The sequence below is a fragment of the Lissotriton helveticus genome, chromosome 7 (assembly GCF_964261635.1).
Source record: "Lissotriton helveticus chromosome 7, aLisHel1.1, whole genome shotgun sequence".
Taxonomy (NCBI): Eukaryota; Metazoa; Chordata; class Amphibia; order Caudata; family Salamandridae; genus Lissotriton; species Lissotriton helveticus.
In genome coordinates, this window is record NC_136068.1 from 165,971,315 (window position 1) to 165,996,859 (window position 25,545).

The following is a 25,545-nucleotide window of genomic DNA, read 5'->3' on the forward strand; positions in this document are numbered from 1 at the left end:
ATCATTTACATAAGCTTAGTCACTTAGTGCTAGTATAAAACGGATCCCAACCGGTCCGTCGGTGCCTCCCCTTCGGCTCGTGAACCCGCCGTGAGGTACCGACGGACAGGTAAGTTGGGATTGTAGAGGTTAGATGACTTTCAGCATGTAGCTTTGGTCTGGCAATAAGGACACCGTCTTAACTATGCCAGCTATGACCAGAGACATGCTTGCTAGGACGGGGGTTATTTCCCTCGTTTTTTCATTGGGAATACTGCACAGTTGTTCAGTAGAGACAAAGAACTGAGCTACTTTACAGCAGGTAGCACCATTTTGTGATATGCATAAAGGTTGTGATATTTGCTAGTCGTCGAATGTTTACATCTGGCTCATCGTGGTGAGCGCCCAAGTGTGGGCAGTTTAGAAAATTATTGGGTTAGGTAGACAGTACAAAGTACTAAATCCTTGACAGTGATCTAACCAAGGAACTGTCTTTATTTATATGTCTAGAGCGGGGCCTTATCCTTCCGAGCAGTTGCCGGGTGAGGTGAGGCTTACTTCCCACAGATTGATGGGTAAGTGCTATATATAAGTTCCTGAAACAATGTACAGAATAACTGTTGGTGACGTTATATTACGCACCTCTCTAATGAACATCATAATCTAGTGATGGATCTGACTGAGTTCGCTTTAATGATCGCTGGTTTTGCACAGTAATAACACGTGGTACTTTATACTTAAGTTATAAAATTTCGTTCTTGTCTTAACAAGCATCACGTGTTTACATTTTCTACATGGTTTTCCGCTTCTTTTGACTTCTATCACAGGGAAGACCAATCGCATCCACTGAGCAGATTAAGAAGATGCGGTAGGATGGTCGTGCTCGACCACTCTTATTCTACCTGTAATATGTTTTTTTTTATTAATTCTCTTTACTTCATTTCAACACATTTGTTAGTGTAATTGCAGTAGCATATGAGAGCTTGGCCCTGATGAATGCCAGTGAACTTACACATTAAGGCAGAAACATGTTGGCCTGATTTTTGTTTTCCACCAAGCAAGCTGGACAGTGATTATTTTACACTGTCATTACACTATTTTTAATCTGACGTCCAGGCAATCACTAATAAAGGTCTTTGTTTGCCTTGACAGCCATTTTATTCACTTCACTTGATATATATTTTTTTGCACTGCACTTATCAGTACCACCTCTTGTATTAACATTTGCGGTGTTCAGACCATGACTAAGTCATGCATTGCCAAAATACATCTGGGCGTTTGCAGACTGACCATGGTTTGAGTGTCCTACATGATGAGGCTCCGCCAGTTGGGTGGTCTGATAGGACTCAAAACAGCAATTGTTGATAGTCAATTCAATTATTAGTCCTTGACTTATTTGTTTTTTCTGTGCACCTTATCCAGCGTGAGTCTAAGCACCTCGGCGTCACTCGACTGACAGGTACTCTTGTTTTTTAAGAACTTTAATGTACATTTTTATTCAGATTTTCTTCTTGAATGAGTCATCTAAGCTTCTTTTAATGGAACCGTTATTGCTTTACTATCAATGATAAAACGATAAAGCTTTATGAAAAAAAACTATTTTGCGAAAATAAAATACTCCTTGTTAGTATTTCTGCAAAGAAAAATACTGCATTTACCACTAAGATTCGACAAAAACAAATTACAGGTGTATTTTGAACTCACTTTGAACATGGGTCTGACGTGATCAAGGTGAGTTGCGCTAGTAAACGAAGCCTTTGCATGGCTTACTGCTTCCATTAAGGCTTTTGCAGTTTTAGCCATTTGTTCCATCTCCATATTGTACAACAGCCTTCTCTGCTTCTCAGTGGGAACACCTATAACAAAAAAAGCATGTTTATTTGTTATTATCAAAGAAGTGTTAATAGGGTCAGAAATTAAGTCAATGCTTTTTATGATAGAGGTAACTTGTTCAGAATTTTTTATGAATAGTTTTTCTTGAGTTTTTCGATAGGCAGGGAAGAGACAGTACCATAAAACATATAATAAAAAGACAAATGCATACAGTGCTAGGTAGTGCAAAGTGTGGCAGAAAGGTAAAAAGGTCCAAGTACAGGATATAGCACATATTAGAATTCATAGTATGATTATGTGGCAATGCTACCTCTAGGGTTCCAATATTTTCTTGTGTTTGTGTGGACACCCTTTCTCTTGGTATATAGACTCCCCTATTTGAGCGCATCTGTCTATTCCATTCAGCCGCTCATTGATTGGAGATGTCCAGTTGGATCTACAGTGCTGGGAAATGTCCCTTTTAGCCAGAAGGAATGACATTTCCATCAATGATCTTGCTCAATGTGAACCACCCATGTATTCCATGATGCCCAGAATTTCTATCATAGGAGACATAGCTCTGTGCCACCTCAATACTACCATGGGAGTTCCTGCAACCCTCCACCAGTATCTGCTGATCACGCTGCAGCCCCAGATGACATTCAAAAATCTCCCTGTTCATTTGACATTTAAGTTGAGGCAACCAGGGGAGCAAGTTCAGCCTATTTACTACAGAAGGTTTGAGGTATAGTGTACTCTATGGGGGGGATATGAATTGCCCATGGTGCAACAAGGTAATGCAGCCACTTTTTGGTGCACCTTTTTTAGTTCCATCAACTTTCATTCGTTTAGTTGCCCTAAAGATTATTCCAATTGAGAGCACAATTTCATAAAACGGTCTGGGAAATTAGAAGGAAAACTGTAGTAAATGTGAGACCAACTAGGCAATTCTTATCCAAGGTTCTATTCAGGCAGAGCTTTTAAGTCTATCGAGTACGCATTTGAGGTGTGTCGGAGTTGTATTATTTCCAAAACTAGGATTAAGGAAATGCAGATTCCTCACTTAGTTGTGTGAATGGCTTCATGTGGTTCTTGTGCCATACATTGATACATTTCAAAATTCTCATATGTTCCCAGGTCATGACGCTCATCAGACTAGATAAATGAGCCAGCCATGTTCTGTGCCACAATTGAGTCTCATGCGTCAGTCCACCATATCCGGCATAAGTATTTATGCCAACAGTTCATGGCATTTTTGGTGATGTGAAGGAGTGAAAAGATATGTATACAAGTTCACGAAGGCTAAATTAGTTGCTTGAGGCACGTTTCAGACAAACTTCAAGGTTGTCTCTATATTTGAATAGCCAATTGTTCTGCAAGTTCAGCTAGTCCACGCAATAATACAGGCACATGCTTACCATTTCAAATCCCTCCACACTGTACTTTTGTATGTCGTAAACAAACTTCAGGAATGCAATTATTTAGCACAGGAATACCAATCTCAAGAGGTTAATGACAGAGTTTTCCACTTCCGTAGAGGTCTGCACAATCATTCAACCCATGGGATGCAGAGAAATAACTGTCTGCCTTCTCAAACATGTGCCAGCATTGCCAAGTGTCACACAGCCCAAAAGATGTTGCCCACTAAGAGATGGAGGTTTGTCTGTGCAGTCCAGCAGCCTGTGTTTTGCGATGGTCAAGCTTTCTATCCATTGTCGCATTGAAGTCAAACGCAATTACCATCAACCGCTGAAACACATTGCTGAGACCACCCAAGATGCGCATCACCATGGTAGGGGGTGGGTAAACACTGGACATCGCTCAAAGGGGACTCCAGTCAGTCACTAGCACGTACCATCCTTGCTAGTCTTTAAGTGTTGTAGGTTTGATGTGGTTGTAAAACCAGGATGCACTGCAGATCACTGGCAGTAAGGGTCAGAGTAGGAGGGTGTAAGAAAGTGTCCCTTTCTGACTTATTGCCTGCTGTTGGATGCAATTTTGACAGAAAGCACACTGGGTTCCTGCTATCAAGGTCTCCAGTGCCAGAACTCTTTCCCTAAAAATCTGCAATTGTTTACCCAATTGGCAATACCTTTAGCACCCCTTGTGAGTTCCTAGTAAGTGGTATCCCTGGTACCTAGGGCAAGGAGGCTAAAGAGGGTCTCTAACGGCTGCAGAATGTATTATGCCACCCTAAGGGACCCCTCAGCACCAACATGCAAACTGCCATTGCAGGCTCCATGCCATGGAGCAGAGAAAAGTGATGACACAACATGGCACACCTCCAGTGTGCCATGCCTGCAGATACTGCATGCAGTATAGGGAAGTCACCCTTACAGCAGGCCTTACAGCCCTAAGTCATGGTGAACTATACTACATGCGTTGACACATCTGCATGAGCAGATATGCCCCTCTGAAGTCAATTCTTAGATATTACAAGTTTGACAGCGAAGTCATTTTTCAGACTGCCCTCATCGCCACAACCGACGACATCAGGACCCTGCTGGACAACGGCCCTCATCCTCATAGAACTCTCCGTCGCCTTCGACACTGTCTGCCACCGCTCACTACGCACACGCCTCCATGACGCAGGGATCCGACACAAGGCCCTGGAATGGACCACCTCCTTCCTCTCCGGCAGAACCCAGAGCATCCGCCTCCCCCATTCCAATCCGAAGCCTCCAAGATCATCTGCAGCGTACCCCAGGGATCATCCCTCAGCCCGACACTGTGCAACATCTACATGGCCCGCTCGCACAAGTCGCCCGACAACACGACCTCAACAAACTCCTACGCCGACGACACTCAACTGATCCTCTCCCTCACCAAGGATCCCGCCAAATCCAACCTCCACAAAGGAATGAAGGGCGTCGCTGACTGGATGAAGATCAGCCGACTGAAGCTGAACACGGACAAGACGGAGGTCCTCATCCTCGGCTCCAACCCTTCAGCCTGGGACGACTCCTAGTGGCCCACGGCACTGGGGGCAGCCCCAACACCCACTGACCACGCACGCAACCTGGGAGTCAACCTCGACTCAACAATCTCCATGACCAAGCAAGTCAATGCAGTCTCCTCCTCCTGCTTCAACACCCTCCGCATGCTCCGAAGGATCTACAGGTGGATCCCGACAGATACAAGAAGAACAGTCACCCAGGCGCTCGTTAGTAGCAGACTAGACTATGGAAACGCCCTCTATGCAGGAGCCCCGGCCAAACTCATCAAACAACTGCAACGCATTCAAAACGCCTCTGCACGCCTGATCCTCAACGTACCAGGCCACAGCCACATCACCCCCCACCTGAGAAACCTGCACTGGCTCCCCATCAACAAGAGGATTTCCTTCAAGCTCCTCATGCACGCACACAAGGCACTCCACAAGACCGGCCCAGCCTACCTGAACAGACGACTTTTCTTCTACATCCCCAACTGCCAGCTCCACTCCGCCGACCACGCCCTCGCCACCGTCCCTCGCATCCGAAAAACAACCACTGGCGACAGATCCTTCTCCCACCTCGCCACCAAGACCTGGAACACCCTCATACTGAGCCTACGACAGACCCAAGACCTGCTGACCTTCAGGAGGCTACTCAAGACCTGGCTGTTCGACCAGTAGCGCCCCCCCCCCTTTTCCCCCAGCATCTTGAGACCCTCACGGTTAAGTAGTGTGCTCTACAAGTTCTTGATTGATTGATTGATTGAATATGTGCTGGACACTGGTGTTTACGAGTTCCCCAGCTACATGATGGCTTCACTGAAACCAGAGATGTTTAGTATCAAACATCTTGCTTTAATACACCCACACTTATTTCAGCGATGGATTTATTAATACATGCACCCAGAGTGCACCTTAGTGGTGCCCCCTGAAAACCTACCGAATACTAGTGAACTGGCTGACTGGTGTAGACCAGCCTGCCACCACAGACAGGTTTCTGATCCCCTACAGGTGAGAGCCCACGCTCTCTGAGGGCAGAAACAATGCCTGCTCCGGCCAGAGGTGTTGTCACCTCCTCCAAGCAGGATGGCTAAGAGAACAGCATATCAAGGTAGCTCCTGGACTTGTCCCCAAGTCGCCCTCTTAGCCTATTTCTAGGTGCCCCCCCCTTTCTATCGGCAAAGTGCGTACTGCTACCAACCTGACCAGCACCTCTACAACCGGACGCCCGACAGCAGGTAATGAGAAACTGCTGGTGGTACTTTGGACCTTGGCACCCTACAGTCCTAATTCTTGACGGGCCATCTAGAAACGGAACTCAAATAACTGTATGATTCCTTTTCTCCCATAGGCAAGCATAGTGTAAAGACGCATTTAAGTGAACATTTACTTACCTTCTATAATCGATATTTAAAAAAGTATTTACTTTACAATGATTTTTTTGGTATCAAAATTTATATAAAAATAGGACATGTTTTTCTAAATCGGTCTCTGATTTATTCTTGAGTATGTGCCTCATTTAATGGCTATGTCTATGTCAACAAATGCTTTGCACTACCTCTGATAAGCCTAACTGATCGCCCACACTACCACAAAATAGAGAATTTTGGGTTATCATTTTTGCCTCTGAAAATCAACTGGGTTTGCCTGGACTCTCTACACAGTGTGCCTCTTTGTGGTCGACTATATAAACAGCCAGCATCCTACAGAGGGTCTCAAACCTTTTCTGTAATAAGAGTTACTTAAGTTCAAAGAAAATCATTCCGAGCTACTAATATTATTAGCATTGTAATAGTGACGATATTCAGCAAGATTACAGTAGTGGCCATGCTATGCATATTTATCAGCAGTGATCACCTCGGTGCATCAGACAGGGTTGCCAGCCGTTATGTTAAAAAAAACTGTCACTTTGAAATGTCTTTGCATAGTTAATACATAACTGACATAACGGTGGCACCAACGCAATCATAACAAAATTAGCCAGTCTCACAAATGCCAATTCATTTATCACTCAAATATCAAGAGAAACAAAAATGTTGGAAAATCATTCATATTTCTCCAAACATCACCTTACGAGTTCTTAAAATACACACATTGTAGTCACAAATACACAATTTTCAGTTTTGGTATAAATATATTGTTTAGCCAAACAAGTTGGGCAGCACACTGGGTAGCTACTTGCAGGTAGCTAGAGAGCTACCAGTAGCTCATGAGCTACTTGTTGGAGAAGCCTGGGTCAGAGCTTTAGCAAGATGTGACCTCTGATGTGGCCAAGCCACTACCTAACCCTTTCTGAATTATCGCCCAGAAATGAACATGCCTTTCCGGATATGTCTTTACAGGTCCCCCTGTTAATATGGTTCAGATAATACCTCCTGAGGTCCTTGGCAAAAACAGGTTTGGAGTAACTTATCACCTTCAGCTCAGAAGACAAATGGGCTGAGAACCCACATCTCCCACCACTTACCTGAAGGTAATGTGTATCAAGCAACAACCAATCCTGTCAGGGATATCCAGAAGTATTATTGTATGTTAGTGGGTTCTGAACACCTTTCACCAATAGAGTGATACACACAAGAAATCCAAACTATTTTTAAAAAGGTTTTATGAAATATTAAAGCCTGGTTTTAGTTCATACTATATCAATAACTGTTTTTGCAGTTATGAAAATAATTGTGAAAAGGACAAAATAATTCATGAAAAAACTATGCAAAATGATAACATGGTAGATGGTAATCATTAAATCAAGTCAACGATGGACTCAATGTTCATTAGAATCCCACCCCCAAATGTCTACAGTATCACAAATGTCAGAATAATCAATTTCTTTGGTGGCCTCTAGCACACAGACCTTTCGGTAATAGTTAATAGATCTTGGTCAGCCGCCTTGCCCAGGGAAAGGAGGCCAATCATTGTTATGTCGTACTGCGCCGTAGAAGGAGACAGATAGAAACCGCCCCCACCACTGTGTGATCTTCAGGCAGACTGTTTGAGACTTCGATGTGCCCTCAAAATTCTGATGCTTCTCTCAGCTAAAATGCCAGCGTACTGATTTTAAATACTGATTGTACACATTTTTATGAGAAAAATGGGCCTTGTGACTCGTGATGTGAAAGGTCCGTAAAGGAACCTGTGCATTCTCTTGCAGGTTTATCTAAACCTATTGTGTTTCTTTCAATAAACCATATTGGAAGAATAAGCATCGTTTGGAACTTTTGGTGCATTAACAACTTGTACCAAAACATTATTTTACCAAGAATGCATGTAAATGAAACCGCAAACAAAACAATGCACTTTGATATATATGCATAAATGATAAAGAATACAATAATTAATGATTAAATTAATGCAATAAGGGTTCAAAAAGCAGGAAAGAGGCAAAGCATATGACACTCTTTTCTTGTATTCTTGTGTGAGCTGTCAATTCTCAATCATCACATTGAGTTTCAGACACACTGTTTTCTTTCCCATAACTCAGCTGGGAGAGTGTGGAATGTAGACTGTACCACTGGGTGCCTGTACAGTTGTATTGCAGCACATGCAGTGTTGGGATGCAAAAGTCCCTTGCAAGGTAATGGAACTGTACAGCTGCCCCGAGTGCCCCAGCTGCAATTACATCTGGAAACGTGGTGGCACTTTTTGTTGTTATAGGCGAAAACGGATCATGTAGTTGTGCCATGACATAGGTCTGTCTCGCAGATTGAAGCCTTGTTGAACCGAGAGGCGTGCCCGAAGTCCTACCCTCATAGTGGTGAAAGGCTACTGCCTTTGCCTGGAGTTAAGCAGCTCAAGCACAGTGGTTGCAGCAAACCATGTAGAGATCAGTTGGTGTAATCAGTCCTTTTTACAGTCCTTTTTACCTGTTTTTCTAGAGCAAGGCCTATAGGGTCACTCCTGTAAAGTTGCACTGCAGTATGCTTAACTCACCCTTTGCCTACATCAAGCTAGTATTTAGCACTGTGCAGCGGGTTTTGTGCATGTGCTGGGTGTATGTGTGCCTGTGGATGGTACAATACATCGAAGATTCTGGGTTCCATTTTGGGAGACCCAGAGCTGACTGAAGGTAATGGAATCCCCATCAAGCCAAATTTGTGGATTGCTTCATTTCTGTGAGCCGGGTAGGCCACACGCTGGAGGAAGGAGAGCCAGGTTCTCCAGCACACTTCAAAAGGTGCTCATTGATTCAGAGAGCAGTCACTGAAGAGGGGCCCGAGAACATGTCAGGAAGAAGATGGGAGTGAGAAGAGAATCATAAAGAGTAGGACAGGAGCCCTGATGTAACTTTTTGATACACATACCACTGTACTGACATCCAAGTGTGAACCTCTGGTCAATCCAATGGCCTGTGTTGTTGGGATATCAGATTTGGAGTTGTTTCTGTTGTGACAGACTAAGCACACAAACTTCTAAGACTCAAGCCCTAAATCACATTTGGTGTTTGGGAATGATCTATAATAAAGGAAGCTTGAGGCTCCCAAAATTGTCAACTGTCAAGTAGTCAGACAGGTTGCGAGAAGGGAAGATCTGCAAGACTTCTGCCTGTGACTAAAGGTGGAGGCTTAGGCCTGCAAGTCTCCCAGCTGGGTGAGGGCTGAGGCTACCCCTGTAGCCTGGAGCATTAGTACCTGCCTGCTTGCCAAGATCAGTGTTTCATGTGAGGAAGAGTTTGGAGGGAGCTAGGTCCAATGGGGGACACTGGTGAGTGCATCTATGTGGAGAGGTGTGAAGAGACAGCTGCTGCACTGATTAGGCCGACTCCTGTGTGTAAGGAGGCGACCCCGTATGACAGGGGGGCCACCATGAAGAGGAACATGCTGCTGTGCCGATCGGGTTTTCGTCTGAGTGAGGGGCGCATGTGGTGGCCACTGAAGGAAGACAAGGATCATAGCCTAGTGGTTGCCATTGTTGCGAGGAGAGGCTGCTGTGGTGACCTGTACATGCCAGAGCCCCAACTAAGGATCAGAAGCTGTTTAAATACTCCCCTTGTGGGGAAAATCAAAGGGAACTTACCAATGAATCGGAGAAGCGCAAAGGACACCCAGCCAAAGCCCCGCTAGACCAATGTCTGCATGTGTGAAACCCAAACCAGGCAGCCGCCGCATCTGAGAGAGAGACGCTCTCAAATACTCCGGTCGGACAATCCCTTTTGAAGCGGTTAAAACTGATGAAGGGCCAGAAGGCCCCAGAGGAACTTGTCAGCCAGACAGAGCTTCAGCACTTTGGACTTTTCAAACAGGGTCGGACTTCTGAGACTCAGACTGCTAGCGGGGCTCAAACTTAATGTTAATAATGTATGGGGATAACCACTACCGCTAGTGATAGGGAAGTGGGACTCATGGGACTGTCATTAAACCCCAAAGCCCTGACCTCAAGGGTCTGTGTGTAGTGTTCGTACATGCAGTATTTTACTTTGTGGTCGAATATAAATACTCATTTTGTCATAAAGAACGTATTTGACTGGGCAATCGTTTGTTGCTGCTACTGAACATATTTTTAGTTGTGAGCCTGAATTCAAAACTCTGTGCCTACCTCCAACCCCAGAATCACCCCGTGCTCCCATTGAGTGCCCTTCGACTGCCCCCACCCGCGCTACCACAGAGAGTTAAGTGCTGAAGGGGTACCTGACCAGTTAGTCAGTACCCATAGTAGGCCAGGGGTAAAATGCCACGGTTGGGCCCAGTAGGTCCCGCTTGCCCCGTGGCCCTCTGGAGGGGGTTTTAACACATAGGATCTCACCCAAGGTGCTGCTCCCACATTTGTGGTCCTGATGACTGCCAAGTAAGTAGCAAACCTACTCCTATTGTCAGAATGCTGCACTTTAGTCCTGCTACCAGCCTGCTTACTAACCAGCTGGATGACTCGGGGAAACTGCACCAGTGCTTAAACACTGAATCTAGGTTGCTAGTACAGCACTTACATTAAAATACCTGCTTTAGATATATGGTGCCTGTAAGCCAAGTGCTATTTTATACACTGTTAATCTTCTGAGTAGGAAGTCTGAACTTTCTATAAATCAGCATTAAGTTAAGTGCCCTTCTGTATCCTTAAAAAGACTTTCCAGCTGAAAGAATTGCAACTGTGCCTCTGCCCTCTACATACATTATAGTCTCATCCAACAGCATACTGTGGATTATTCCTTCTACCTACCATGCACTGCCACACCAGAAAGACTGTCTTCTGACCCAGAAAACTCCTTTTACTATGGAATTTCCCCGACATGTTGAAAGCTGTTCAGGGACTTACACTTGATGTAACCAGTCCAACCTGGAAACTGACCTTGTTTAACCTTAAAGCTAAACAGTAATAGGCTGCATAAACTATAAATCCTACTTAGTTCCGTGTACCTGAGTGCACAAACACTGCATTCCAGAATTCTTTGTAAGAATGTTACCAGTAACTGAAGTCAGGCTGGCACTGTAGCTCCCGGATTTGCAAACTTAATTAAACTAATTCTTTAGCATTCTTCAAGTAATTATTCTCTGCATCCCCTGGTTTTAAAAGGTGCACACCAAATCCGTACACAACCACCATAGAAATTCTGCGTTCATTTAATTAATTTTTTTACAACCAATAGTACGACTCGTACTCAACTGAAAACTACAGGAGGTCAATCTTCCCAATGGGCAATGGAGGAAGGCCATCTACTCACTGCTCCAGATCTCCACTTCCCTGAAGACTCCACATGGTCTTAGAGTGATGGTTACACCCTTCCCGGTTTATAGAGCAGAAGCCACCATCTCCCTCTACAAAAACAGAACCATCCTTATCCAAGCTTCAGACCGCAACCTAGCAGTGTTTGACAATTGTTTCCCCATTATCATGAATACAGTGGCTAACATTAAATCCGCCCATCCCCCTGCCAGTTCCCCTGAGGTCCTCCAGTCTCCTCAAAGGCCACCCTCTTTCATCCTAGACTCCTCTTTTGACCCATCCTTAGCTCCGATTGATTCTCATTTAGTTACCACCACAAGTAATAACAATTCTCTGTCAGTTACAGGTCGGACTGAGCCTCTTCAATACAGACACCATTCTAGTCTACATGCTCGCCCCTCTTCTAGAATAGCTAGCTCTGACTTCCTAAGCTTTACAGATCACAACATCGCCCCCCCGGTCACTCCCATGACTCCTTCCCCCAACCCACTCCTCAATCCTAGCCTGATTCCACAGACTTCTCTGGATCAATATTCGACTAACCCTTCTTCCCCTAACCTTCCCAACCCTCTGAGCTCCCAGCACCAAGCACTGGATTCCCTCCCCACCTGGCACACACAGTCGCCGCCGGGCCTTTCGATCCCCTCTTCCACAAGTTCTCCCCCACCGTAGAGTCCCGTGCTCTTAGCCTTGCATTCCCATACTTTATTGGAAGCTAGACTAAATGAGATCTCTCTTTGCCTCCAACAACTTAAGGCAGAGGATCCAAGCCTATTGCATATCACCTCGGAACTGTCAGTTAATTTGAGATTAAGCTGCCCGACTGTCTAATCACCTTATCTACACACTCCCATCTAAGGGGAGCACCAGGTATCCTGCCTCTCACTCAACTCGTAGGTCATCGCCCCACTGTTGGGAAATCGCACCCCATCTTAACGACCCTTCATGGCCCTCTAGATTTATAGCCTCAATGTCTGACAGGGATATCCATTCTCTCTTACTCTCATATGATCCAACACATTCTCCCAACAATACAAACTTGCACCAAATTGAAGCAATCCCTTCAGACCCTTTTAGGGTACATAGGTTAAACACCAGACCCTCAAATGAGAATAATCTCATGAGAGTCACCACCAAACTATCTACCACACTTCACACCAACCCAAAACTTAAATGCGTGCTCCTCAACGGCAGTAATACATGCTGCTGACATTGCTGACCTCAACCTTGTTCAAGGCCTTGAACTTGTAATGTTGACTGAAACCTCGCTAAACGACTCATCTGCTCCCATCCTGGACATTGTAGTGCCTCCCAATTACAATATAATCAGGCTGGATAGAAGAAGTGGTCAAGGTGGTGGCCTTGCTTGCATACATCATAGCAATCTAAAAGTCAAACTACTACAATCCGATCTCCTGCCGTCTTGTGAATACCTGTGCAATGAGGTGGTTGGTAGCAACAAATACTTAGGCAAATTGCACACGTTCTACCACCCACCACGCGACAACCCTCCCTTCACAGAACAGATCATGGACATTATCTCAGCTAATGCTGATCCTCATGGCACTCAGATCTTACTGGAAGATTTCAACCTTCACTGGAATATGAATGATGGGGCAGTCGATAGCCTTAAATCCTTCCTACTAGACCTCAAGCAAATCCAAATTTGTGACAGCCCCACGCATATTAAAGGAGCTACCTTAGATCTTGTCATTGGTAAGCTAAATACCATCCAACTGGAATCTATTGTCCCGTGGCATTGGACAGACCACCATTGCATCACCTTCCTCTTCCTGGACTTGGTATGAGCCAATAGAGTCCAGCCTAAGAACCCCCGAAACTGGAAAAGATGTCTACATAACATCAACTCGCACGATCTGACTGCTCTCTGTGATAACATGCTGCCCCCTCCTGTGAACATGTCTGATGCCCATAACCTTATGCCCCACTATAACCGCTTCATGTCAAGTGTTCTAGACTCAATGGCGCCGCTACAGCTAAAAATATTATTCTCTAAAGTCTCCAAACCGTGGTACAATGACAGTCTTAACACTGAAAGACAGAATGTAAGACTTGCGGAAAGAATTTGGAGATCCTCTCCCACCCTTGAACATCTCAACCATCTGAGATCCCTAAGAAGCATCTATAACAAACGCATCAGATGCTCGAAAGCCACCTTTTTTTAGAAATTAATTAGAGCAAGCAAAAAAGTCCCCAAAACTTATTCGAACTCATCGAGTCCCAAGCAAACAATCAACCTAACCTCTCCGCATTGCACCGAGGGCCACTGCGAGGAAAGGATTTCTTTTAGGATAAGAATACTAAGATGGAAGCTGCACTACTGTCAGCCTTAGCGCTCCAGTCTATCAGTCTGCCTAACACCCCCCTTTCTCCCTGGTCAGATGTCACCCTGCCTGCACAGCTCTGCCCCAAAAACAATGCATCTCAGAGCTTATTCAAAACCGCGGATGAAAGCACTATACGCAAAAAGCAGGCTACTATGAACCATCTAATCATTTCAACGACCCCCTGCCATCGAACCTCTTCTCTGATATCAGAACGTCCATACTCCCACTTTGGACTAAGATTGTCAATGCTTCACTGCTGCAAGGTGCTATTCCGGACTGCCTCAAATCTGGGCAAGTTACCCCTATTATAAAGAAACCATCGCAGATCCCACTGCCCTACATAACTTCCGACCAATTTCTAACTTACCCTTTTTCAAAGCTCCTGGAGAAATGTGTGCATATCCAACTCTGTAACCACATTGATCAATTCCAACTCTTGGACCAACTCCAATCCGGTTTCCGTCAGGGTCATAGCACAGAATCCGCTCACCCCCACACTGTAGATAATGCGCTAAGATTGCTTGATCAAAACTAATCTTGCCTACTGAGCCTCCTCGACCTTTCGTCAGCATTTGATACTGTTAAACATGATAACCTAATTGACCTCCTGAAGCATAGGATGGGGTTATCTGGGCCTGTACTAAATTGGTTCTCCTCATTCCTCCAAAATAGAACCCAAAGCTTCAAGGTGAACCAGTTCCTACCTCATCCCTCTCCAGTCAGGCTGTGGATTCCACAGGGATCTAGGCTCTCGGCTCTCGCCCAGGCTCTTCAACCTGTTCATGGAGCCTTTAACAGTTATCTTGACATCAACCAGCATTCACTATCACATGTACGCCGATGATAACCAACTTTACCTTAAGATCTCCTCCCCTGATGACATCAGGTCCCTCAACTCAGTCCTACTGGAAAAACAAAGATGGTTAACACATAACCACTTGAAGCTCAATGCTCGCAAAACGGAATACCTCCTAATTTAACCACACAACCAATTCCCAGTCATAAAACAATGGATGAATCAGTTAACAGCTCTTAACTGTACGCCACACATCGTTTTTTGTTTGTTTTACGAAGTTTTATATAGCGAGAACTGGACCAGAATCGGGTATCCGAGCACTTTAAATAGCACCAGTTGCATTATATGATGACACATTAATTTTTGTTAGGCACAGGGAGATTATGTGATTTGCCAAGAATCCCAGGATGTTCGGCGTCATTGCCAAGACTCGAACCCATTTCCCCAGATTCGAGGTCGACTCTCCCCTTCGTTGATCCTGCAACCTCTTTGGGAATAATGCTAGACAAGATTCTGAACATGCAGAAGCACATTAGTAACCTCACCAAAGGAGCGAACATCCAACTCAGCATCTTAATAAAATAAAACCTTTTCTCCCTTCACATGACCTAAAGGTTGCGGTGCAAGCCTTCGTGATCTCAAAGCTGCACTATGGCAGCGCAACCCTTTGCGGCCTTCCAAGATCGAAGACTGCTCCTCTCAGGGCTGCTCTCAATTTTGCTGCAAGGCTCCTAACAGGCGCTAAGAGATACAACCATATCTCACCAGATCTTATATCACTGAACTGGCTCCCATATGAAGCTCAGATACATGACACATAAAGCTATTCACTTCAATACTACAATGTACCTCACTCAAAAGCTGGAGCTCTCATGCTGGATCGAGAGCCTCTAGAAGTGCCAGCACTCTACTGCTCAAACCACAAAAATTCAAGAAAAGAAAAACCTACAATCGAGCCTTCTCCGGTATTGCCCCAGGATTTGGAACTCCCTGCCCCCCCGAAGTCAGACTGAATCCTTCTACTGTCCTTTTCAAAAAGGAAGTCAAAGTGTTATTGATTAAGAAATTTCTGCCTTAGTATGGGTGCTTCCAAGGAGACTGAGGATACCCTCGCAAGGTTGAGTCCCAGCTGCCAATGCTCTCGATGGCACCCAGCTCTACAAGACTGTTAACTTTGTACTTTGTGTGTTCTGTTTTCTACCTCTTGTATCCTTCCTAATGTATTTAACTGTAAAGCGCTCGGATACCCTCGATGGTCATATTCGTGCTATAGAAAACGCTCTAAATAAATGTAAAATGATGGACCGGGGAGTGGAATTTCTATTGCCCATGGCACCAACCATATTGCTTTGTGTCAAGGTAAACAAATGTTCACATTTATTTTGTTTCCTGGATAAGTGTGCCCAACTCCTGTAGCACAATGTCTCAAGCTGCTGATTTCCAGTACCACAGTATAAGTGAAAGAGTTTTGTGCTGCTCTGACCAAAGTGTATATCTTTATGTATAAATTGTACAAAGTTGTATTGACGATTTATTAATACAGAGGTTTTACTGTCAGGTCGAGTGCACTAAGTAAACAACGCGAGCAGTGGTTCCAGTATAAACAAACTTAGGAAAAGCCAATAAGCACGCATACACAGTAACTCAGGTGGCAATTATTTTTCATTTTGCTGACCCAAGATGAGCAGTTAATTAAGAAAAAAAAACAAGCAGAAGTGTAAAAGAGCTTTATTTTCTCTCTTTAAGGTGGAGCGGCAGTCAGCAAACGGAGTGGGCAGTGGAGGTGAAAAGCAGCACACGAGGGAGGGAAATGAAAGGGCGGAGGGAGAAGCACATCAGTGTGGATGCATCACAAACAAGCATTTACAATGCAATAGGTCTCATTATTAAAGTTTGAGCTATTGGCATTGTAAATGACAATGCCTTTTATTAATTTGCATCGGTGAGTATACAAGCGCTTTGTACTTATAGTCCATGCTCATGAGAAGCAAGGCTGGCATTGACTTTTACTGCCAGCCTTGCTCATCGTAAGCAAGGACTATACATTCAAAGTGCGTGTTTATGCACCAATTGCAGGTTTTAAAAATTAATAAAAGGCATTGACATTTACAATGCCAATAGCTCAAACTTTAATAATGCAAGACCTATTGCATTGTAAATGCTTGCTTTACCGGACAGCAGGCACATGCTCACACTTCTCACTTCTCACTAGTGGAGAAAAAACAGCATGACGTCATGCCAGGTGAGCATTGTAGGGGAAGGGAGATTCTTTAAAGAGAGTCATTTTCTCTCTGGATTTCCCTTCTAATTTTTGAAACTCAGGAGCAGCAACATTGTTGTGGTGTCACCACCAGGGCTTTAAGTGGAAGTTTTTTCAATATACTATACAAGCCATAGTCGCTGCTTATTTATCGCTGATAAAGCCAATAGTCCTGACTTGTTGTAGGTATGATGTTACTTGTTGTATCATATCTGGATGCAGTGACAGAAACAGCGAAATACAAGTCAGGCGGTACACCATGCAAAGCAATTTTTTTTTGCTTAGATGTTTTAAGCCACGCCCTTAATTACAAGGCCACGTCCCTTTGAAAGACCCCCTCCCCCCCCCCCCCCACTTTTTTTCATCCCACTTAAAGCCCTGCCTACACTGGTGTGAGTAGCGCAATAAAACAAAGGAAAGGAATGCGAGAGGGGCTGTGGAGAGACGCTGTTGGAGGACGGTAGTGAGGGAATCCGTAGAGGAGGTTATGGGGAGAGGGGGGGCACCTACGCTAAAGCCGGCCGTGCGGGAGCTCAAGGGTCACGGCCGCAGAGGGTGAAGCTACACCCCAGGAGCGAAGTCATCTAAATGTCTTCAGAGTGGGATACGTCACGGCAGCGTCACAATACATTAAGTGCATTGAGCGCGCGGGATGGAGTCGGCCTGTGCATCTGGAGTGAATGGGTAAGTTTCCAAGCTAACATTTTACTGTGTTGCAAGTTTTTTTAAATAATGCACCCTGAATTCTGTCATTCTTGCACCCACAAACCCCCACTACGCACTGTTCTGTGTACCCCCCTTCCTTACAATGTAAAGAGTTCTTGGGAATGCATTCGGATGCTCGCTTCAGCTAAGCCTGCAGGGTATCAAAAAGCCTAAACAATGTATACATTAATACAACACAATCCGGCTGCATCAGGTGGACTCTACTAAGATGAAGCGCTCACAGCAGTGCTTTCTACTTGAACTTCAAGGCGCTACAAAACACGCACCAGGGGAACTCGTGGCACACGTCTACACGTCGAAAAACGGGGGAGTGGGGATGGGGGGCAGCCGGACCCCAGGGACGGCCCCTGTGTCCTTCTAGAGATCTAATCGTGGCCAGGAACTCCACTGGAACCAAAAAATACTCAAAGTGTGAAAAAAAGACACTATAAATAGAATCCTAAATATAGCGCCACAGCGTGGCATCTCCTTGGTGACCGGCAGTTCCTCACCTCATCGAGGCCGCTGCTGGGAGTCTGGGCGGGGGCGGTGGGTCCTCTGGAATCCGACCCAGGGTGTCGGGGGTCCCGGGCGCCGCGCAGCTACAAGCCTGATTGCGAAACCGAAAGCGACCGTGTTTTCAACCAAGTGAAAGCCCAGGGAAGGGAGGTGCATGGGGGCGGGGCCTACGTGTAGGGTGGGGAGGGCAAACCTCCCGTCCCCGCCCAAGAAAAGCAAGAGCAGTGGCAGAAAGTAAAATAAGAAGCTGCGGCGGGGGCAGGAGCGCGCCACCAGGTACGAGACTCCACGCCCGTTAATGCGGAGTGTGCAGTACCGGCAACAGCGTAGGGTGAACTCACGGCCTGCAAGAGAAGAGCGGCGGTGAGCGAAGACACCTTGCTCGGTGTGTGGCCAGGGAGCAGGCAGCGGCGAGCTCGCTGGCCAGGGATTGAGAGGCATGAAGTGAGGCTGCGGTCTGGGAGCCGGATTAAAGCACAGGATCGGCAGCAGCGGAGGGCTCTCTACTGAAGTGGTGAGTAGCCAGCGGAATCAACCCATACACCCACCCAGCACCTACCGGATTACCCGCTGAGGGCCCCGCCTAAATGAAACACGACGTGTGCATTAAAAAAATGAAAGTGAAACTTAAGCGTGAATAATGAAACTCTAGAAGCAAGCGCGTCCACAGACCATAATCTGCTCGTGCACCAGTCTGTACCACTTGGGAGACCTAACCATCACAATAGATCTCGCTGGCGACAGAGCTTTCGCGCTGCAATGCCAGGCGAGACCTAAAAAGGGGGGCGACAATGAGTATGGCAAGGGAGAAGCACAGAAGTGAGCACCTGTAACACGAGGGAGAAGGCAACATGGAGCACTTAGAGTGGTTATTTAGCAAGAGCGAAGCACACTAGGGAGAGAGGAAAAACATATGAACTCTCAAGGAGAAACACAAGAGACAAGCTGGCACATAGAAAGCCAGCAAATAAGCACAAAGCAAATGGGAGGAGCCAAGATGGCGATCGGAACAGTCGCATAACCGCTCGGCTCCGAGGTCCCTTCCTCCCCGCACGTCTATCCTGAAGATAATCCTGGCCGAGGTTTGCGGATTTAAATTGTTGAAGGGAAGCGACTGCTTACCGTCTGTTTCTGGAGCTCCACCGTGCAGTAGATCCGAAGAACTGTCCCCCGTCTGCTTGCCGGCCTTCGTGGCGCTGAAGCCGGGGCCTCGAGTGCAGACGTTGCCCGGCAGTGATCGTAGTGTTGGCGGCCTTGATCGGGATGAGAAGCCGGTCTGTGGGAGCCTGAGAGCCGCGAGCCAGGAGAGTTGGTACTAACCCACTCCCTATAGTGGGCTGCCCCTTAAACCCGAGATATTGCGAGCCGAAGAGAGCCCATGTTGCCCGGCTCCCCTTGGGTGAGACGCCCGGCCATGTTAATAGTCCCGTCCGGGAACCACCGGGTGGCTCCCGGTGAGCTGCGGGGAGCACGTCCGGCCTTTTGGTGACTCTCCTTTCTGCGGCAAGCGCCGCCTGTCGTGGTCCTGCCGTGGGACCTGCTGACTCTAGTGGTCGGACCGGGCCCGGAGGTGGAGGGGAAGTGAGGGAGACCGAGTTGGCTGAAATGGCGGATGGCGCCTCGGAGTGCACCCCTTCCAGGGACAGAGAAGCCGCTGATCTTGAGACCCCCGGAGTTCGGCTACGTGGGGAAACGCTTCCGCGTAGCCACGTTATGGCTGCACTGATAACCTTGCGGACTGCTCTGCTCCGGGGAGCCCGGGACTTGGAAGGAAGGATCGCCGCCATTTCTGACCCGCCATTTTGTAGCGGAGTGGTTCGCTTCCGAGTCGGTGCCGATGTGTCTCCCTCTGCCACAGTGCCATGTCTCCCTCTGCCACAGTGCCATGTTCCCCGGATGAGTCTACAGTTTTGGAGGAGCGAATTGATTTGGTTCCTGAGCTTATTGTCGTCCCACCTGTTCCGCGGGTGGTTGTCACATTGGGGCCTTTTTCTGAACAGCAAGTGGAGCAGCTACATCGATTCATGGTACATGAGGCCTGGACTGTGCTGCGGTGCTTTCCACATCCTGTGCTTTCCTTTCAGTGCTTGGCGGACCTGTTCTTGGACTTGGAACTGTTGGTGGTCTGGGTATTGTTGCATTCTGGCCTTCGCCATGCATTGCCAGTTGTCTCTCGGTGGCTGGGGCCATGTTGGGCGGCGGCGCTACTAGGTTTGCCTGGAATGATTGAACCTTTTGCATCGAATTGTTTCCCGACTACAAGGCTGTTTAACATTGCTACTATTGACAGAAGGGGCCATGGGTGACCTCGCTTGGGGCCCAGAGGGACTTCTTGCTGGTTGATGGTGATTCAAGGGCACGTTTCGTGGGGCTGTAATTGATTGCGTTTTCTGTGCCTACTGATATTTGTACTTTTTCGTTACTTCTGTTCATACGATTTTAGTATGCGGGGATGGGAGGGACTGGGCAACCGATTTACAGGCCCTTCTCCTCACATTTTTTCTTCTTTTTCTCTTTCTTTTCTATATTTCGGGTTTCTTATTTAGGTCGACAGGCACGCTGCTGGGGGGGTAGGCCGTAGCCTTTTGCAGGGGTGCTGGGTGAGGTGTTGGGGGATGGGTTTGTATTCTGCTCTTTTTTTTGTTTCTATGGCCCTTTGCCCTTTCCTTTTTCGATGTCGTCGTCTGCATGTCTCCCATAGTTCATTCCCTTTAGGGGTGGGGCTCCCATGCCGTGCTTGGCACGTTACTATTGCATTTATCCTGACTTTGGTACTCTTCTCCTTTCCCTATCTATCTATGTTCCTCATCGGAGTGATAATGTGTTTTAACTGACTGGGTTGGGAGCATGACAATGCGATATTCGATTTTTGATTTAATTTTGGTTATTTAAAAATGAACCGTTTCTAATCCTTGTTCTCACGTATTGTTTTGATTCTCTGCTGTATCCTGTATGTGGCTTTGTTTTACTCACCGGATTGATGTGCTACATCTTACTCACTTTTGCTCGATTTATATAGCGGCCGGCCACACTGGTTGTAGGCCCGTGTTTGTAATTTCATGCTAATGGAAATAAAGGTTCTTTAAAAAAAAAAAAAAAAAAGAATAAAGCAAATGAGTGACAATAAAGCCAACCAATGGTATGCAATGTAAATTCTTGGTCAGCCCGCAATAGTTTTATGTAACTCACGAAAAAACATATACACATGTTTGTACACGTCAACAATTTGAGGCTATTTATAATGCTCCCTAGTATGCAACTACATGCACATGCTTGAAATAAACTTTTTTTTCCTTTTAAAATAAAACGTGCAAAAAAAAATTGCAACTTGATAAAAATGGTTTTGCTAATCTATTTTGCAACTTTTAGTACTATTTCTCTGAGGCATGATTTGGTATAACATATGTGATGCTTGCCACCATAAAATAAATAGTAATAGAATTGGTGTAAAACTATAATGGCAACGTTAAAATAAGTTAGGGGTCCAATTCTTAAAATGACAAAAGTCTATTCATTCAAGCAGATTTGAAAAGTTAAAACAAGCCTGGAAATCGCACCCCTCCCAAACTTTTATGAATGTAATATTCACATAAGCAAACCAGCACAGCAGATTTTCACAAGTGTATATTTTCTCATGTAAAAATCTGCTGTGCGACTACAATTTACTCTCTGTGCACACACTATTTCCTCCACCCAGGGTAAAGTTTTACTCCAGCCCTTATCAGGAATACATTCCCAACCTTTTCCAATGTGGCAATAGGTTGGAAAAGAGTTGGGGAATAACATAAAACAGGTTTGTGGATGTGTACAAACTTATAAGGCATTCTAGACCTGAAACTACCACTTCTCTCCTGCTTTCTGTCCCGCTTTTAAATTTACAGTAAGGTGGCAAAATCAGAGCTTTGAAATAACCCAAACACCAATATAATATGAACCATAATTTAAGGCTATTATCAACACTCTGATATGACAATCCTGCCATAATATGTCAACTCAGTGCATGGCAACATAAGGAATAAGCTGATTCTGCTTTAAAAAAAAATATATTTTACAGAACAAGTCAATTTTTGAAACCTCCCATCCTTTGGACAAGAGGATATTTTATAATATTCTACACATGGAGCACACAAACACACACACACACACACACACACACGTAGATGGGACAGCCAGTCCAGAAGACCTTAATTAAGTTCCCAGTCACAACAACTACAAAACAGCCATACATTTAAGTAAGCTGCGTATATAAATGCCTTCTGTTATGGTGGCTGGAATAATTGTGAGGCCAGAGGAATGTATGCATGTTTCAGCGTAGTTCAAGTCAGTGTATACTTTCTCAGCATTCATTCAACATGCCTCTTCTATTTTCTGTAGCTTGTGTTTCAACTAAGTCATCACTCTGAGTGAAGGTGAGGTTGAAGGTCAGTGGGGTAAACCGAAAAAGCTTTTGTCATGCTATACAACAGAGTTATTTCCAGTGGCACTTTCTAGTTCTAACTGGAATATGAAAATAAGTGTCTTGGAGATTCAGGCCACCGTACAATGTTGACCTGCTCACACAATCTGTGCCAGAGTAATTATCTTTAACTCCTGTTTACAGATTAACTTAACAGTCGAATATGGCTGCAGACTTCTCCCTTTTTCAGAACTAGGAAATATTTGATTTAACATCATTCCCCTTTTAAGTGGGGCATCTTCTCAATCTTAAGAATCTCACTCCGGATTTAAGATGGAATTGCAAGAAAAAAATTCAAAGAGGTAAAGTCATGTATGGAAGCTTTTCAAAGAACAGTAGGAAGTACCCTAATTTAGCAAGTTCGGGCCTGATTTAGAGTTTGCCAGACGAGTATTTACTTCGTCAGGATGACGGAGTAAATTAGTCCATCGCCCTGAGAGAAGAGCCCCCGCCGAATTTTGAGATGTACACTGTCCTATCGGACATCTCTTCCATTGGCAGGCACCACCATCAAGGAGATTCCTGTAAATGCATTGAAAGTTTGACGAGTGGCTCTGTCAATAGGATGGAGCCGTGTGGCAAACTTTCAATGTTTTGCTTAGTTAAAAAAAATACTAAAGTGGTAATTTCTTTTTGAAAATAAAACAAAGAATTAACCCCTTCACCAAGGGAGATTTCTCCCATGGTGTGAAGGTGATTTTACATTTTTCACTCTCCTTCACTGCCAGATTTGACAGAGAAGTCGATGCTGTTGTCACAGGAAGGTCTGCCTGACTTTAAATGAGGTGGGCAGAACTTCAGTCCGGCAGAGAGAGTACTCCGTTGCGATGGAAAACAATCCCGCACAACTATAAATGGGACTCTAAGTCAAGGTCACTAGAGCAGTTTTGCTGTAGTAGTATGGAGGACAGGGGTGAAGTTCAAAGTCCCTCATCTATCAGTTTTTCTAATATTTTTCCCAAACAGTTAGCAGAAATGGGACAGTAATTGTTTGGGTGTTTTGGAGAGGGCTACTCTCTCAATGTCGTTAAGAAAAGCACAAAAAGAAAAGGGAACTTCACAGTGGATCTGTCATATTACCAGTATACAGGTTTAAACAAGATTTTTGGATGGTAGTATTCAATACTGTCAAAATGAACAACATTAAGTTGTGACATGAGGGTTAATTTTTCTTTTATGGGTCTGTTTTTCTGTATCTTAGCAAATACAATGCAAAGTGATAAAAAAACACCACCAACCAATTTAGATGTTTACTGAGGTCTCTTCTAACACGTTAGAGCTTTTTTTGGATTAGGGATTGATCCAGAAATACTAGCTGTCATGTGATACTGTGAACTGGTGATACAGGTTCCCAAGACTTGCCACCTTCTGAACCACATTGCAGGTGCAGGGGATAAAGAGGTCTCCTGCGTTTGTTAGGATGGGTCTAGGACTGTATGTAGCATCGAAAGTTGAAACCTGCTTTGACAACGCTAGCATAATGCACGTCACTTCAAGTCTGATGTGCAACTGGGTTGCAGAAGTCTGGCAGAAACCCAGAGCATCCACTTTCCTGTTTTTTCACTGGGTAGAAAGCAGAAAGAGGACACCAACCACCATAGTAGATCGCTGGCTACAGAGAAGTAGCTGAAAGGGTTCCAACTTTTAGTGGAGACAGGAGTCAGGAAGTAGGTCCAGCCAATAGGAGGAAGGGTTGGGAAAGAAGGCAGTTAAAGCCAAAATAATAACCAATAGAACTTAAGGGGTTAGACAGGTGGGAGGGGATTGGCTGGGGAGAGCCTTTACATACACCCCTCCAGTAGAGCTGGGCTACCTGGACCCTGTCCTGACCACGGCCCATTCTTCCCTTATAGAGCTCAAGAGCCTATTCGGAAAGAGAAAGGGGATATCCTGAATGAGCCCAGAGTAACCTTCACTAGCCTGTGCCTTTAGGAGGAGAGCAAACCAGAAAGGGACACTTCCCTTATGAAGCAATAGTTGGCTAGTTCGCTTTGAGGTGTTAAATATTCCTGTTAGCTTATGAAGACTTTAAAAGACTCTCCAGCCTGGTGGGCTTGATTTAAAAATTGTAAATAAGAATGTCTTCTTTACCAGGACAGAAGGAACGTACACGTCAAAGGTCCCAATTTGATAGTATGCAGCATTCTTTAACATCAATTAAAGTATTGGGAGGGGCCCAAGGGGTGCCAACTGGTCTGCCTCAAGTTTGTTGTACAGCTTTATAATGAGGAATGATTCTGACTTATCTATAATATAAATGCACATTTGGGCTTACTGGACTGGCTTCTTTTGCAAACACTGGGGTTACAAATGATTAGAGAGATTTCCCATGATAATGGAAACAAGTATGGTAAAGCGCAGTGGGAAGCGGGTGGTGGAGGGAGAAGAGTAGTGCAATGACTCAACTTTGTATCCAACACAAAACACCAAAATGGGTCCTATTATGCCTAGAGTAAGACCAAATGGTACTCAGACCCAGAGTCACGACTGACAGACAGAGTCATAGAATGCATTTGAGAAGAATCACAGAATAATTGATTCAATTAGAAGCATTTTATGAGGAATATGTGTCCTTCATACTGATGTTACCCTTCCTTTCCTCATCAACTACTAATGGGTGCTCCACCACCACCAGACCACAGATTAGCTTCTATTATGGGCTGTGAAGATGTTTTGAGGTTGTAGATTCTAAATGGAATAAAGTTCGAAGTCTGTGTGCCTGCTTGGTTTAGGTATTACATGTAACTTTTTTGAGTCAAATTAAGTTATGAATATCTGGAAGCAACACCTGAAACAACTGACCAGGACCCGAGTGATGGTCCCACAAAGATTCTTAATTTATTAGATGATCAATCAATCATTCTATCAGTTATACACACATTCCTGATAGTATACACAACAAATTACTGTGGTACAGTTAAAGTGCTTGCTCAATAACTAAATGTGTCTCTTTGGATTTGACAGATTCATTTGGTACTTATGTTATATTTGTATATATTGTTGTTTGGCTTGTTCATCATATCCAGCCTTAACTGCAGTACGCAGTAGGTTTCTTTTGGGATATTTATGTCAGAAGGGTGAGCA

General features: G+C 45.0%; 1 protein-coding gene across 1 annotated transcript in view; it reads right to left on the bottom strand.

Moving 5' to 3' along the window:
- Window positions 1-25,545, bottom strand: part of ARFGEF2 (ARF guanine nucleotide exchange factor 2) — a 509,782-nt gene that overhangs the window by 238,275 nt on the left and 245,962 nt on the right. The window contains exon 19 of the mRNA XM_078651859.1: window positions 1,684-1,835. Within this exon, the coding sequence (XP_078507985.1) occupies window positions 1,684-1,835 (152 nt within the window). The remainder of the gene's footprint in view (window positions 1-1,683; window positions 1,836-25,545) is intronic.